Here is a 13,819-nt window from a genome sequence, read left to right as displayed (position 1 = left end):
AACACACATGGGCGCGCGCGCGGCTGCATGCTCCACTACCCACCCGGGAGTCTGGTGTCGTATGTGCAGGCAATTTGCATCGATAAACATTGTGATTCATATGTAAATGATCGTACACCCGGTCGACGGTGGTGACGTCGCACGAGCGACCATTACCCGGTGCTTACACTGATTTCACCAGCAGCAGCAGCAGCAGCAGCAGCAGCAGCAGCAAAGGCAGCACCGGCAGCACGCAACTGCCACGCGTGCAACCAGCGATCGATCGAAAGCGCCCAAATGAAGAATGAGGAAAAGATCTGTTGCGAGGAGTTCTCGCGCAGAAGGGGCCGAGGTTAATTATATCTCCCGCTCCCGGTGGGCGCCGGTAAGGCGATAGAAAGTTGAAGTCCGCTCGCGCAGACCAACGGCAGCGTGACGGCGTTCGGCCGACCCATCGATGCGTTGCACAATCGATCCGGCAAACTCGGCAGTGACTTGAGTGACACTTGACGACGACGACGACGACGTCGAAGACTTTCGAGCGAAGAGCGCGCGCATACCGTCAGTGTCCGCCAATTGCGATGTGTAACTTCCTTGCAATTTTGCATTTGCACCACCACCACCCTCCCCCTTATGCTGCGCTACGGAGCGCACCGTTTGACCCAATCACCTACCAACCGGAACGTTAAAACTTTCGCGTGAAACTGGTGCGCAGGCCCGGTATGCAAAGCGGTAACTCGCCCAGCCCTCCGAGGCCGACTTCCGACTGGCTGGCCAGCCCCTGATTTGCTGCCGAGACAAATTGCTATTTCATAATGCATCTAAGACGACGCTATTGCTCTCCTCGCAAGGGGCAGGGAATGTTTGTAGTAATTGGAGTGTCAAAACGCGAATGATCTACGACCAGGACACGTGTGTCGCATCGGGACAGGGGCGTGGAGAGGTTATTAATCAATCACTTACCTTTCCGCTTGAAGATGTAATTCTTCCTGTAGAGCCACCAGAGCAGCACACCCATCAGGACGACGGCGAAAAGTGTACCAAAGATGGCACCGGCGATGTCGCCTCCTCCGTAGCAGGATTCGTTCTCCATCGCTACGCCTTTCCGTGGTTTACGATCGCGTGTTCGAAGGGAATTCGAAATTCAATACACGGAGAGTGGACGTTGCGTCACAGCTGGCTGGCACAGAATCGCAAAGTTTGGCTGTTCTCTGTACACCTACGTCACACACACAAACACACACTCACGCGCAAATCGTCTTCTGGATGCACTCTGTTTCTGCTAAACCACCACCGAACGTGTGTGTCGTCGAACTTGCGGCCTTAGCATCACTTCAACTGTAAGCCGTGTGGATGGAGAAGGATCCAAACTATACACTCCACCAAATGAACATTCCACACAGGGAGTTTCAGGACGATGACAATACACTTACGACAAAAACGACACTTCAATGCCACCACATCAACGCACCAAACACTCACACGACACCAACATAAAACCCTCCGCTTCGTCACTTCGTCAGCGCCAATGTCTGGCCAGCAGGATTCAACGAAACCAATACCGTGCACACCGCGGAATCACGGCACAGCACTACGCACAGCATACGCCCTCTGGCCAGAGATAATGTGCTTCCTCCTCCTCGCTCACGTTTCCTCTCGAGATACAGGCCCTCGAACAGCCTCAGCCTCAGCGGAAGGAGATGGTTGAGCGTGCGGGCGATCGCGAGCGCCAGATCGCTGTGTGGCGTCGGATTTAATGCTAAAATTATGCAACCATTATCTGCGATTATTATTACTGTTTTGATGATGATCGGTGATTGTTGTTTTGGAGGAGGCGTTCTTGTGCGTCTTCTACGCGGCCACGACTCGAGTGTTGGCTACCCCCGGTTGGTCCTTCGTGCGTGCTTCTTCTTCGTCTCCACTATGCTGCTCCACTCGACCGTTGTTGTTTATTGTTTTGCGTGGAGTCGAGCGCACCGTTTTTCGTTCGCTTTTCACTTCGTCACTACTTTTTGGCGGATGCGCGGATCTCGCGTACCGTCCGTCCGTCGCGTTGAAAATTATTGTTTTAGCTGTGTGTGGTGTGGAGAAGGGAAGAGAAGAGAAGGGTGAAAATAATGAGACATTGAAATTATATACAATGAGATGAGGGTACGATTTAATAATGTCTACGATCGACAACGCCGCAGAAGAAGTTGTCATTTCGAGTCGCTGGCCAAACGTCTGTTTTGGGAATTCGGTTTATTGATATTTCCTCTAGCTGTTAATCACCTCTCATCAGCAGCCGATCATTTGATGTTGGAAAGCATTTCACTGCGTATCGGGAGATTGTTTTCCTCTCTCTCTAAACTAACAAACAAGCTGCTGCCTATGCTGGCTAATCAGCTGACGTTTTATGCATTTATGCATCCTTTGCTACAACCACCCCTCTATCGAGATTTGAAGGGTGCATTAATGCATTTCGATGTTCAAAACTTTATTGCTTCATTAATCGTCTCTTGCATCGAGCCGGGGATCGATCGCAGGGCACCCACTTTCACAACCTACACGATGAAGGGGCCTGAAGCTGGCTGATAATGTGCGAGAAACACACACACAGCGCGTCAGATTTGTAAAGGATCCGGGAACCGCGTGCATCACAACGCAACGCAGACACGCACAGAAGATGCCGAAACATTAATTTCCTTACCATTCCGGTTTGCCCCGATTGGGGAGACCGAAAATTAAAAGAAAACTCCCCAAATTTAAATTGCATTACGCAACGCCCACCCCACTTTGGGGTGGTTTGTTTTGAAACGAGAGCGAAAGGAAAGGAGTGTCCCCATCGCGAAGGAAGCCTCAAACCGGCGTTTGGGTGGTCTGTTATTGGTTCTGGTACCGGGCGGGCGGATTAACGAAACGATGAAACTCGCTCGCTACCCCAGCCGGACAATGCCGTTGATGAAGGAAAGTGAAAAAGTTATCTAAATTCCTCTTTCCCGGTTGATCTTTGTTCGTTCGTTGCTGCGAGAAGCGGGTAATAATCGGATCGCGAGACGAGAAACGAGTTATACTTTTCTTTTCCTCGATCGATCGATCGACTGGCGGTTGATGCGTTCAAATTGCATCACTATTTGCGGGAGGAAAATTCGGGCCGGGCCGAGGGTGCAAAACCGGAATCCGAACGAATCGTTGGATGCTGACAGCGGCGTGTAAGCAAAAATTGGAAACCCAGTGGTCAGCAGTAGTAGCAACATTCGAAGGGATTAGTTTTAGGTAATCTCACAGCGCTGAGGCTTTTGTGAATATCTCGTAAGGCTTCAATACTGCTTACGAGCGAATGGTTAGCTGTCAACGTAACTAGCTCAAGTAGTAGCGCACTCAAATACAACAGTATGCAGCACGAGTTCAAATCCCGAAATTAAATTCTCGAATCCCCAAAAAAAGAGGAAGCATCCGGTGAGACTCGTGAGAAGAAAAGTGTGAAAAGCTCATTTGATGAAGCGGATCATCCCGCGCCTACTGAGAGACGTTGTGCTGTGCCGTATCTAGAAAGCGGCGACTTGACGAGAGAAGCCGCATCAGAAATAAGTTGTCCAGGACGACACTTCCGACGCCTACTAATGCTGCTGGGTTTCGCCTGATAAAACCAACCAAACTGCAGTAGCACCCAAGGAAGGAAGGTGACGCTTTGCTTCTTCCTCTCTCTCTCTCCACGGCTGCCGCTTGCTCCGTTTACGATCTCGTGCGAATGAAGGAAAGAACCAGAAGCTGCCAGACGACTGCTGCTGCCACTGCTGCTGATCTACTCCGCCGTGTCCACCGTTTAACACCTACACAACACGCACCACCTCGAGGTGCGTGTTTCGGACTTTCGTGTCGATCTTTCCTTCCGGTTCTCCTGGTGACGCTGCTCCCCATGTTGTTGATGTTGTCCAGGGCATGTCGATATTACTACGCACGCGCCTAGCAGAGAGGACATCTCCTCGTCGTCGTCACTATCGTCCGTCGTCCGTACGGCACCCAAACCGCCGAAAACGTGTAAGCTCCTCCACACCACGACGTTGGTGCTGCGCCGCTGTTTCACTTCGTTTAGAAAGTGACGTTTGGGTCGGTCGGATCGGAATGTATCGATTTCTTTTCTTCTTCACCCAAACACACATTGCCACCAGCCAGCCAGCCAGTCAGTTCGACCTGTTCGACTTCGATTCCTTCCTTCCATCCATCGCGTCGCGTCGCGTCCTCCATCTGCTCATATCACCATCACCACACGATCGGACTGACCACCACCAGGTCCGACACGTATCGGTCGTAAGGACCGATTCTCTTTCCCGCCACACGACAACACGAATGCCGCGTCCGCGTGGGCATTCTCTTTCTCCGGCCTTTGGCTTTCTTCCCCTCTTTCGTTACCTCCCGCTTCCCGTTCCCTGCCACCGATGCTCGACTCTTTGCCGCGACGGTGCTTTTCGTACTCTGCTTTACGATTATCCCGAGGGGGCCTTAAGTCTCCCGAAGCCCAGAAGGGGGCTTAGGGTGCCCTTACGCGGGTGCCTCTCGTCTCCGGGCCAAAGAAATCGAAAACGGAAAGTAGCGCCTAAGGTAAGGTTTCGCTAAACCACCCCCGGGCCCCCATCGAGGATCACACCAGCACGAGAATCAAGCACTAAAGCTAAAACGGGAAGAAATGGCCAATGGCCGGAAGGCAGGCAGGCAGCACCGCGGGGTCGCGCGCGCATGCAAGTCGCGCTATCGGACGCAAATGGAATCGATAAAAACAACAAACTGAAAAGCCCGGCCACGAGCCTATCCACCACGGGGACTATCCGATCGGAATATCTAAACACCCGTGAGTCGTCGTCGAGCATTAACCCTAACCGATCGCCGGACACAAAGATGATGGACACTCCCCTCGGGGGGGCGTGTGGAACATGTTTTACACGAGTTCCACCAGACGAAAGGTGTTTTGCAACAGTTTTGCGTTATGGTTTTTGGCACACAATCGCGCCTGGGACTCACTTCCTGTCGAATGTGCCGAGGAATCATCAGCACAAGGAATCCTGGCATCGACCCTGCCGCCAAGCGACCTTGCTCCCAGGTACCTGTGTCTATGCCTTTCCGGACCTTCGGGATCGTGAGAGGGACGTTCCCAAAAGTGGAATTACACATCGCATCGTATTCAACGGGAGCAATTATGTTTTACGATCCACCCGAGTGGTGGCATTCTTTGGAAATCCCTCCGGCCCCGGACAGTGACAGTGACAAGCTCTTCCTTTTATTCTTCCCGTAATCCCATCGTTTCTCTCCCTTCCTTCGGCTTCCCGCAGCTAATTGATTATTTCTGTATCAGTATTTTATGTTCTTCTTGCAAACCGTGGTGCCGCAGATCGAAGAAAGTATCGTATTCGAGCGGTCGGCGAACGGCCAAAGAAATGCGACCGACACACACACGCAACCAGCCAAGCGACGTGGTGGTACCGTCTTCATCCGTCCAAAACACGCAACACGTTAAAACGCTGAGACCAGATAATGGTTTATTTGACTTGCTGCCACACAGCCTGTGCGTGTGTGGTTGTGCGTCTGGCTAGTGGTGCTTTTGGGACTCCCTGGGACTGGGACTGGGACCGGGACGCTGCCCTGCTGGGGTTGGATTAATCTTTAACTGGTTTTCTGGCAGCCTGGAACTGGCAGGCTGGCAAGCTGATGTTGAGATGATTTTTTTTCGGTTTTCCAATGCAACTCCTGCTAAGCTCCACTCCAGTTTTCAAACCGTCCCGCGACAAAAAAAAAGAGAGAACACACCGAGCCACACACGGAAAGGTTTGTTGTTTTTTTTGTTGATAATAAAATTAAAATAACCCAATTAGTCCCCTCATCTCGCGCGACGACTGTGACTCTGTGGCTGTGGTTTGTGGGAACACCCGATCACACCGAGGATTGCCATCCCGTGCATCGGCCATCCATTGAGATATCGATTCGATGATCGCTCCTCACCATCTTCTTTGCTCTTCTATTTATGGGACTTGGAGGTTGTTTCGGTTTTGTTGCATTTGGGTAGAAAAACGATAAAATCCTGGGTAAAAAGTCAATTCCTACCACGGTTGGACTCACTTTATGGAGTAGATGCACAAATGGCTGGATAGAAATAATCACAAAATAGTTCTCGACGATTCGGTTAACAATTCTCGGATCCCAAAAGTCTTTTACGTAATCCTCCAGATCGTTAAAGTCCTTTAAAACGTCAAAATACACAGGTACACACTAACACAACAAGCGATCTTATCGTAGCACCAACTATCATAACATGATCCTGTAGTAGACTCTTGCACTTTCCTCAATCATCCTTAAAACAACATTCACATTTACCGTTGGATTCAATCGAAGATGCACTTCCTGCCGCGAGATGACCCTTGCATGTCGAAGGATATGCAGACGGTCGAACCAACACCAACCACACGCACTACCGAGAAACGTCGCAAAACGCGGACACAATTGGCAACCTGTTGCTGCCTCTGCTGATGCCGTTGCTGCTGCTGCTGCGTGTGTTGCCTGTCACTAAACTGTCTGTCTGTCTGTCTGTCTCGCTGCTGCTGGCGACTGATGCTGCTGCTGCTGCTGCTGTCTTTGATCCTTTCACCTGCGCGATCACCTGCAAACTCCGCGTAACTCCGCGATCGCGATCGGCGTCAGGTTTAGGAAGGGTGCCAGCGGTTGAGCTCTAGCTCGCTCTCGCAACCGTACGATCACACCGTTCCGTTTCTCTCACTCATTTCTTCGGAACGAATCGGGCACGAAGAAGGCGAAAACGACGACGACGATCATGTGGCGATCGTGGTGGAAATACCGATGCCCAAGGTGGCCGGGGAGCAGGAGGTGCAATCGGAGGTAGACGCACGCACGTGTCTACCATGGTGTAGGGAGGAGGAGTGAATGAAAGGCAGATACTTTAACGTTGGAGGCATTCAACGATGATCTTTTGATGCAGTGCTTACCTTTACAGTGTTTTCCGAAAAGTCATGCTCGGTTACTAAAATATTTCTTTTGATTAATTTACTTGATTGGAAGATATTCCTATTGGTATTATGTTCCAGTATAGAACGTTAAATTATAGAAAACAATTTTATATGAATGAATAATGAAAATTATGTTTTGTACCTCGATTGCAATTGTATGCAAGTCACAAGAAAGGGTTTCATGCAACAGCATCCGGGGAGGGTTTATGATTTCAAACGCAACGGATAATGATTTAGCTATTTCGTTCATGGAACAAAGTGAGAAGCAACGCGACGATAGTTTCATTTCACTGTTGATGTATTCAAGAAAATCGACTCTAATTAAAGATTCCACACTAATAAAAATGGGGGAAAAAATACATTTCACACCCTCTCGCCTGCTCTCTTTCACCTTCCTATACCGTCTTATCACTGCTGGGATTGGCATTACATTCAATTCGGTTCGGTCTTCCCCTCGCTACGCTACTCCACACTACACACTACGTTACTACTCGTCGATCGATCAAAATATGCTACTTAATTTGATTGGTATTTGCTGCTCCAAACTTTTTCTCCCCTACACTCCCTTTTGCTTCCTTCATTTTGATTTAGTTTAATGTCGCTTACCTAGAGGCTCTGTTACTGGCCACCGTTTAAAGCTTCGCTACTTAAGATAGGGCAAAAAGGAACCAACGTTTCCTCGTATTGAATGAGGAACAGATGAGGAAGAGAAGAGGGGGAGCAAACATGAACAACGCAGTGTAAATATAACATTTGATCTCTATACTCTCGGTTTGACACTATTGGCAGGCCATCCTGGGAAGAAGATAAATGCACATAACACAGGAGCAGATGATGGAAAGTGAGCTTCATAAATCCCACGTCAACCACGCTGGAGGGGGAGGGGCTGAGTTAAAGAGTTGTATAACAACAGTTTCCTCCTATCGAATTGATTAAGTTTCCTACGGCAAGGAAAGATAAAACAGTAAATATAGATTGTGCCTGCGGCGCCCTTCTTTTCTAATTGGTTGTTTCATTTCCATTTGTTTCTCTAGATGCTTAAATGTTTAACTTTTAAACCCTGCCAGCCTTGTTCCCGGTTGTGTTCGGGAGTTGTGTGTTTTGAGGGATTGCTTTTACGGTACTATACGGTGAAGTTTTGCATGTTGCAGCGTGCGTCACTAAATTGGTGCTAATTCGACTCCCCTACAAGTTACTATCACGTTCTAGTTGGTTGCGGCTGCTACTGCAGCTCGAGCACCTTCTTTGCTTGCTCCATGCCGGAAAGATACGCTCCGTGCACGGTGGAGAAGTACTTGGCGTGGCACGCTTCACCGGCAAAGTGAATCGTGGCACTGCTCCGTACACCAGTCTGATTGCCAGTGGCACCAGCTACGCTGGCCGTTTTCGGTTTGCTACTGCCTGTGCTGGCAGTAGACACCACCGATGGCTTTGCCGACGATGTAGACGATGTCGTCGTTCCCGTCGACGTCGTCGTTGCCGTCGTCGACGTCGTCGTCGTCGTGGTCGTCGTCTTGGCAACGCCTTTGGTACTGCTAACTGTAGCGGTAGTAGTCGTGCTGGTTGCCGTCGTCGTAGCAGCCTTCTTGCTGGTTGCAGTTATCGTGGACGTGGTTTTGCTGCTATTGCTACTACCGGTGCTACTGCTAGCGCTTGTAACACTACCGGAAGTGGTTGCCTGGCTTACAGCGACTACCGTCGGTTCCTTCTTTTTACGTGACTCTTCTCCCAGCTTATCGTACTGATTGCATATGAGTGTCTCCGTAATATTGGACATGAAGTTCTTCTCGTGGTCACAGTTAACGGAAGTGTAGCTATACGAGCCACGGATATATCGATTTGAATTCCATCGCGTGCTGTAATGAGAGAAGAAACCACAGTCAACCCATTAAAACGAGCCTCTAGATGGCTACTTACTACTCTGTATCACTCACCAGTAGTAATTGACAGGTTTAGGTACTTTTTTCTTGGTAAACTTTTCCAAAATAAAAACACAATCGCTCACGATCTGCTCATCGTTCAGCGCTTCCATCTCGAGCGCACCGTAGCTACCGATCCAGCCGAGCAGCGTGTTCGGTGGCCCTGGACTGAGCACATCGAACCCCGATATGAAGCGTGTCCAGTGGGAATCCTTGCGCAGCTCGTCACGCCACACCAGCTGAATGCCTTCCGCTTTACCCCACCAGGGTTCCTCGAACTGTAGGAAGATCTTATCGATCGTACCGTACCCAATGCTGCGTATCGATCGGGTAAAGCTTTCCGGCAGATTCGGTTGGAAAAGTTGATCCATCGTGTCCTTTAGAACGCCCAGCGAAAACGTTACGATTAAATGCTGACAACAGTACACCGTCCCATCGGTACACTTCACTAGCACCTTGCCCCGGCCATCTAGCCAACGGATCTCGCAGATCGCCTTATTGTACACGATCTTCTCTAGCCCAATCTCCTCCACTAGGCAGTTGACGAGCGCCTGAAATCCGTATCGCATGTTAATGTGTGCCTGACAGCTCTCGCCATTGAACGAGTAACTGCCCCACAGTTTCGCCGAAATATCCGACACGTGCAGACAGGAGTTGTCGATGATCTGAAACCGGCAGTGCCAATCGAGCAGCTGCTGGGCCAGCACCTTCTGCTCTGCGGTAAAGTCCTTCTCGATACGCTTCCGAAACTGCTCCTTCAGGAATACCTCCAGCGAGGCCGGATAGGGTGTTGCATTCTTTTCCTTCTCTTTCTCTTTCGCACCTTCCGCTGGTGGTCGCTGGGCAAACTCTTCGCATTGCTCCAATATCTGGCCGACAATGAAATCGACCCGTTTCGCCAGATGATCATCTATCCGGAAGCCATCGTCTCGCAAGAACTCACCGAGTCCTTCCTCCGATGTTTCCTCTCGTAGAAGCCCATTCCGCTTAGCAACCTCATGCAGCTCGTTCTGGCGGCCATGCAACCACTGGGCACCTGCCTCGACGAACTGATTCGCTCCCTTCGGTCCAGTGCCCGTGTGGTGTTTCCGGAGTGTCTTCGTACTGATTCGCCCACCAGGCACGGATTGGGCTTCGAGGATGGCGAAACTTTTGCCGGAATTACGCAGCTGCTTAGCGGCACCCAGCCCAGCGATCCCGGCACCCAAAATGAGCACATCGACGTACGCCTTCGGACCATGATTGAAGGGTGGTATAAGTCTGCGAATGAAGTAGCATAAGTAGGAACTAGCGTAACGATCACACACACACACAAATTCAAATGGCAAAAGCGAACGATTTATGGCAGAAAATAGTGAAACATTTATTGCAACCGGAATTTGTATGTTTTTATAACAAAAAAAGCTTATTAAACGAAAACACGAATATTAGAGCATTAGAACTATGCACGCTTCAGGCTTCATAGGGAGCACTATCACGATTTTAAAGATGTGCTTTCCTAAAAAAGGAAATTGAAAAAGAAGAAAAAAGGAGAAAAAAAAACAGAGTAATACATGAAGCAAACGAACAAATCATATTTAAGTTTTATTCGGGAAAATAGAATTTTGAAATTTTAAATCAACAAAAAGAAGGCGCCGTAAAAACTTAAAGAAATGCAAACAGACACGGAAAAGTGGGGAAAACTAACAAAAACAATCAAAAAGCTCTCTGTTTAATTTATTGTGAAAGCAAAATAGAGCCCAATTCCCCATAAAATCCAAAGTTTAAGGGAAACAGTTGAGAAACCAATTTGCATTTCTTTCAGTTCGTGCATTTTCCTTGTAAATCCTCCCAATGGCCAAATCAAACAAAGACGAAAACCAAAAACAAAACCAAAATACAAACCAATTAATCGTTGGTCGTACTTACCTATCGTACAAATCGATTAATCGATTCGCCTCACGCCATCCCGTCTCAACCGCCCCGTGCACCGTCGAGTAGTAGTGATCGTGCGTCGCTTCACCGGCAAACTGAACCACCGGCATCCCACAGGAGTTGGTCAACGGAATGGCAAGATGCGAGGCGGACGTATTCAGCAGATCCGTCGTCAGCGAACGGAACGTGTACGATCCTCGGAAGTTCGCATTCGAGTACCAGGTCGTACGCTGGAACCGCACCGGTTCCGGTACGGTACAGTTTTTCATAAACTTACGCAGCAGAAACAGACACGCATTGCGCACCTCCTCATCGCTGGCACGCTCCATCCGGCGGGCATTCTTGCCCGAAATCCAACCGCACAGCACGTTCGGTTGATAATCGACGATGTAGAACCCAAACACATCTTCCATCCAGCTATCGCGATGCTTCCGAATCTCCTCCAAATCCGCGGCATCCCAAATCAGGCTCAAGCCCTGCCAACCCGGACTCCAAAAGGGTTTCTCAAACTCCAGGAACAGCTTATTCACCGTTCCGATCGTGAGGCCCTGGATGGCATTCCGTTTGATCGGTGGCAGATCGGGCGTAAAGAGCGTCTGGTAACGTTCCTTCAACACACCCAGCGACACAGTACAAATCACGTGGTCCGCATCGTACACACTATTGTCCGTACACCGAATGCTGACGAGACTATCCGGACCGGCGGTCCAATTAATATTGGCTACCGTTTTGTTGAAGTGGGTATACTCCTCCAGATTGATCGCCTCCGAAGCGATTGGTAGTGGATGGCGTTTCTAAAACGAAGACCAATAACCAGTTAAGAGTCGTGTGTACTACAAGCATTAACGAGACTCGGTCATCGTGCTTACCATCAGTATCTCGAGCACCGTCCGATAGCCCTTGTCTCGCCAGTTCAGCAACAGATCCCCGTCACACTCCCAGTAGTGCAGATAGCCGGGCCCGGACGTATCGAACCAGCTGTCAGAGGCTTCGATGGAGTTTTCGAATTTATGGAAAAATTCCAGCACCTGATAGGCGGTCGCGTTGTTGACATCCGCGTACTCGGCTGTCTCGAGCAGGGCCCGAAATTTGCCCACCAGAAACGATCCCAGCGAGCCACGGTAAGCGGTCAGTTCGTGCTTGTGCGTCTCCAGGATGGACCAGATCAGACCGAGCAGTTTCTCGCTCTGCTCCTTCGGTATCTGTTCACCGTTGGAGCGTGTCAGCACGAACCGTTCGTAACGGGCGCTGTTCGAGTCGAACACGTTATACTTGGAACCGAGCTCGTAACACACGTTACCCTTCTCTCCGTGGCACCTTTTTGAGTGGCATGTGCGTGTGTGTCCATGTGTGTGCAAGCAAGTCGATGTCGGGCAGCGTGGGAAATGAGAAAGTAAATAAATTATACTCCAGTTAATCGATTATTTAGCGACCTTCCTCCCTTCATCGTGGCGAAGAAGCACGTTGGCAAAAGCGAACGCGACAAAATTAACAACGTGAAAAGCGACGCCTGAAGTGGGAGGTAGGATGGGAGGTGGGTCGGTGGGATGAAATCCTTTTCTTTTCATCCTCTCTCATGGGGCCCACTTACCATTGTGCGCCCAGGTCAACGACGTTGGCACCGAATGGGACGGTATGGATCCGGCCTCCGATGCGATTTTCTGCCTCGAGCAGCTTCACATTCTTGTAGCCGCGCTCGATGAGCCGGGTGGCAGCGGCCACACCGGCCGCACCCGCCCCAATGATTACGATCCTCGGATTCATCGTCCTGTCGCTGCTCTAGCTGCACCCCGGTTGGCCTCCAGCTTCCGCCACCTGCCCGTCGTGGTAGGCCAGGATGTGTGGTGTATGTGTGTTCTCGAACGTTCAACGGTGACTTTGTTTTCTTCGCTACCCTCGTTGATGCTCAAGGATGCTTCTTAGTAGGCGACGGATGTATGTATCCTTGCGTTACGGCTCCAACCAAGCCACATCCAGGGGCGAAGGCCTCTCTTGCGGGATAGATCGATACACCACACACCGAGACCGAGGTCCTTGACGAAGAGTTGGGGGTGATTATTTTGTTGCCTTCGCTTTCGTTCCGTTCCGATGCAAATTTGCAAGAGGCAGGTGCAGGTGCGGTGTCCTATTGTTATGGAGAACCCCTCTTCCGTTCTCGTGCCCTTCTGGTGTCCTGGTGCTCTTCCAGATGGTGCAGCGACTGATGGCGCGACCGCGAGTTGAATGCTGCCCCACGGAAATAATACTCCTTTACGATTCCGGTTGGCTCAGGTCTGAGCAAATTCTCGCGACAAAAGCAAACGATAAAGCACTATCTCGACGAAAACAACAAGATTCGCTGCACGCACTCACACACACGTACACACACGCGGGATTTGCACGTCAGGGGACAATTCCGAGATAAGATTAGCGAGCCCGCGGTTCTATGCAGAAATCGACGATATCACGGTCCGTCAATCTGGCTCGGCATCCGCGATGCCTGCAGAACGACAACACTTGATTGATAGGCCCCGTCCGTCTGGTGCAAGGACCGCGTGGAGCCCACCTCTGGGGAGCAGTCTTGGGGCCCACCTTTTATCGCGCCGTCCGAAACTCCGACTACTCCGACGAAGGGGGGCTGCCTATCAGCTGAGAAAAACATGCGTGTGGGGCCCGGTCCGGCAACGTGCTTTTAGTATACTCGGTGGAGCCGTTGGCCGCCATTTTGGATTTTCATTTTGACAATCAAAGGAAATTTTGGTCTACTATCAAAGCAACAGTATGGCACTCAGGAAAAGAATTTATATTGAATGTTCGATGTAAATCACTTTTGCATTGATAAAGGACTTTTTATTAGGGACTTACCAGGGATTTCTTTCGATTTTGAGCACCGCGCATCTCGAGAGACACCTAAAAATTAGAAACCAAAGAGATTAAGCTCTTCTTTCCAATTAAATATATTTCATATATTTATTTATCTTTCTACCAATTCAATTCAGCGAAGTATGTGTTTCTGAGGGGAGCTAATAGTTGCCG

The 13,819-nt window shown here is 49.9% G+C and overlaps 2 protein-coding genes across 2 annotated transcripts in view; both read right to left on the bottom strand.

Moving 5' to 3' along the window:
- The window catches only part of LOC125954157 (mucin-5AC-like), a 54,622-nt gene extending 48,002 nt beyond the window's left edge, over positions 1-6,620 (bottom strand). Inside the window, exons 1-2 of the mRNA XM_049684218.1 lie at positions 6,325-6,620; positions 943-2,051 (exon numbers count right to left, since the gene is read on the bottom strand). Of these exons, the coding sequence (XP_049540175.1) occupies positions 943-1,072 (130 nt within the window). The 5' untranslated portion in view covers positions 1,073-2,051; positions 6,325-6,620. The remainder of the gene's footprint in view (positions 1-942; positions 2,052-6,324) is intronic.
- Positions 6,621-7,221: 601 nt separating this feature from the next.
- LOC125954149 (uncharacterized) lies at positions 7,222-13,607 on the bottom strand. Its single transcript, XM_049684196.1, has 5 exons — positions 12,396-13,607; positions 11,674-12,121; positions 10,799-11,598; positions 8,906-10,150; positions 7,222-8,827 (listed from the first exon to the last, which is right to left on the bottom strand). Exons 1-5 carry the CDS (start codon positions 12,566-12,568, stop codon positions 8,194-8,196), a joined length of 3,300 nt encoding a protein of 1,099 aa, XP_049540153.1. The 5' UTR covers positions 12,569-13,607; the 3' UTR covers positions 7,222-8,193.
- Between the last annotated feature and the right edge of the window lie 212 nt (positions 13,608-13,819).

Source organism: Anopheles darlingi, chromosome 3 (genome assembly GCF_943734745.1).
Source record: "Anopheles darlingi chromosome 3, idAnoDarlMG_H_01, whole genome shotgun sequence".
Classification (NCBI taxonomy): Eukaryota; Metazoa; Arthropoda; class Insecta; order Diptera; family Culicidae; genus Anopheles; species Anopheles darlingi.
This window is presented reverse-complemented; position numbering and strand designations above follow the sequence as displayed.

What these genes read in the sequence shown, in the direction of transcription:
- LOC125954149 (XM_049684196.1), bottom strand. Translation starts at nt 12,568, where the DNA reads ATGAATCCGAGGATCGTAATCATTGGGGCGGGTGCGGCCGGTGTGGCC. An exon ending in CGGTGCTCGAGATACTGATG is followed by an intron (nt 11,599 to 11,673) that starts GTAAGCACGATG and finishes TCTTCGTTTTAG; the next exon opens with AAACGCCATCCACTACCAAT. An exon ending in TTAATCGATTTGTACGATAG is followed by an intron (nt 10,151 to 10,798) that starts GTAAGTACGACC and finishes CTTCATTCGCAG; the next exon opens with ACTTATACCACCCTTCAATC.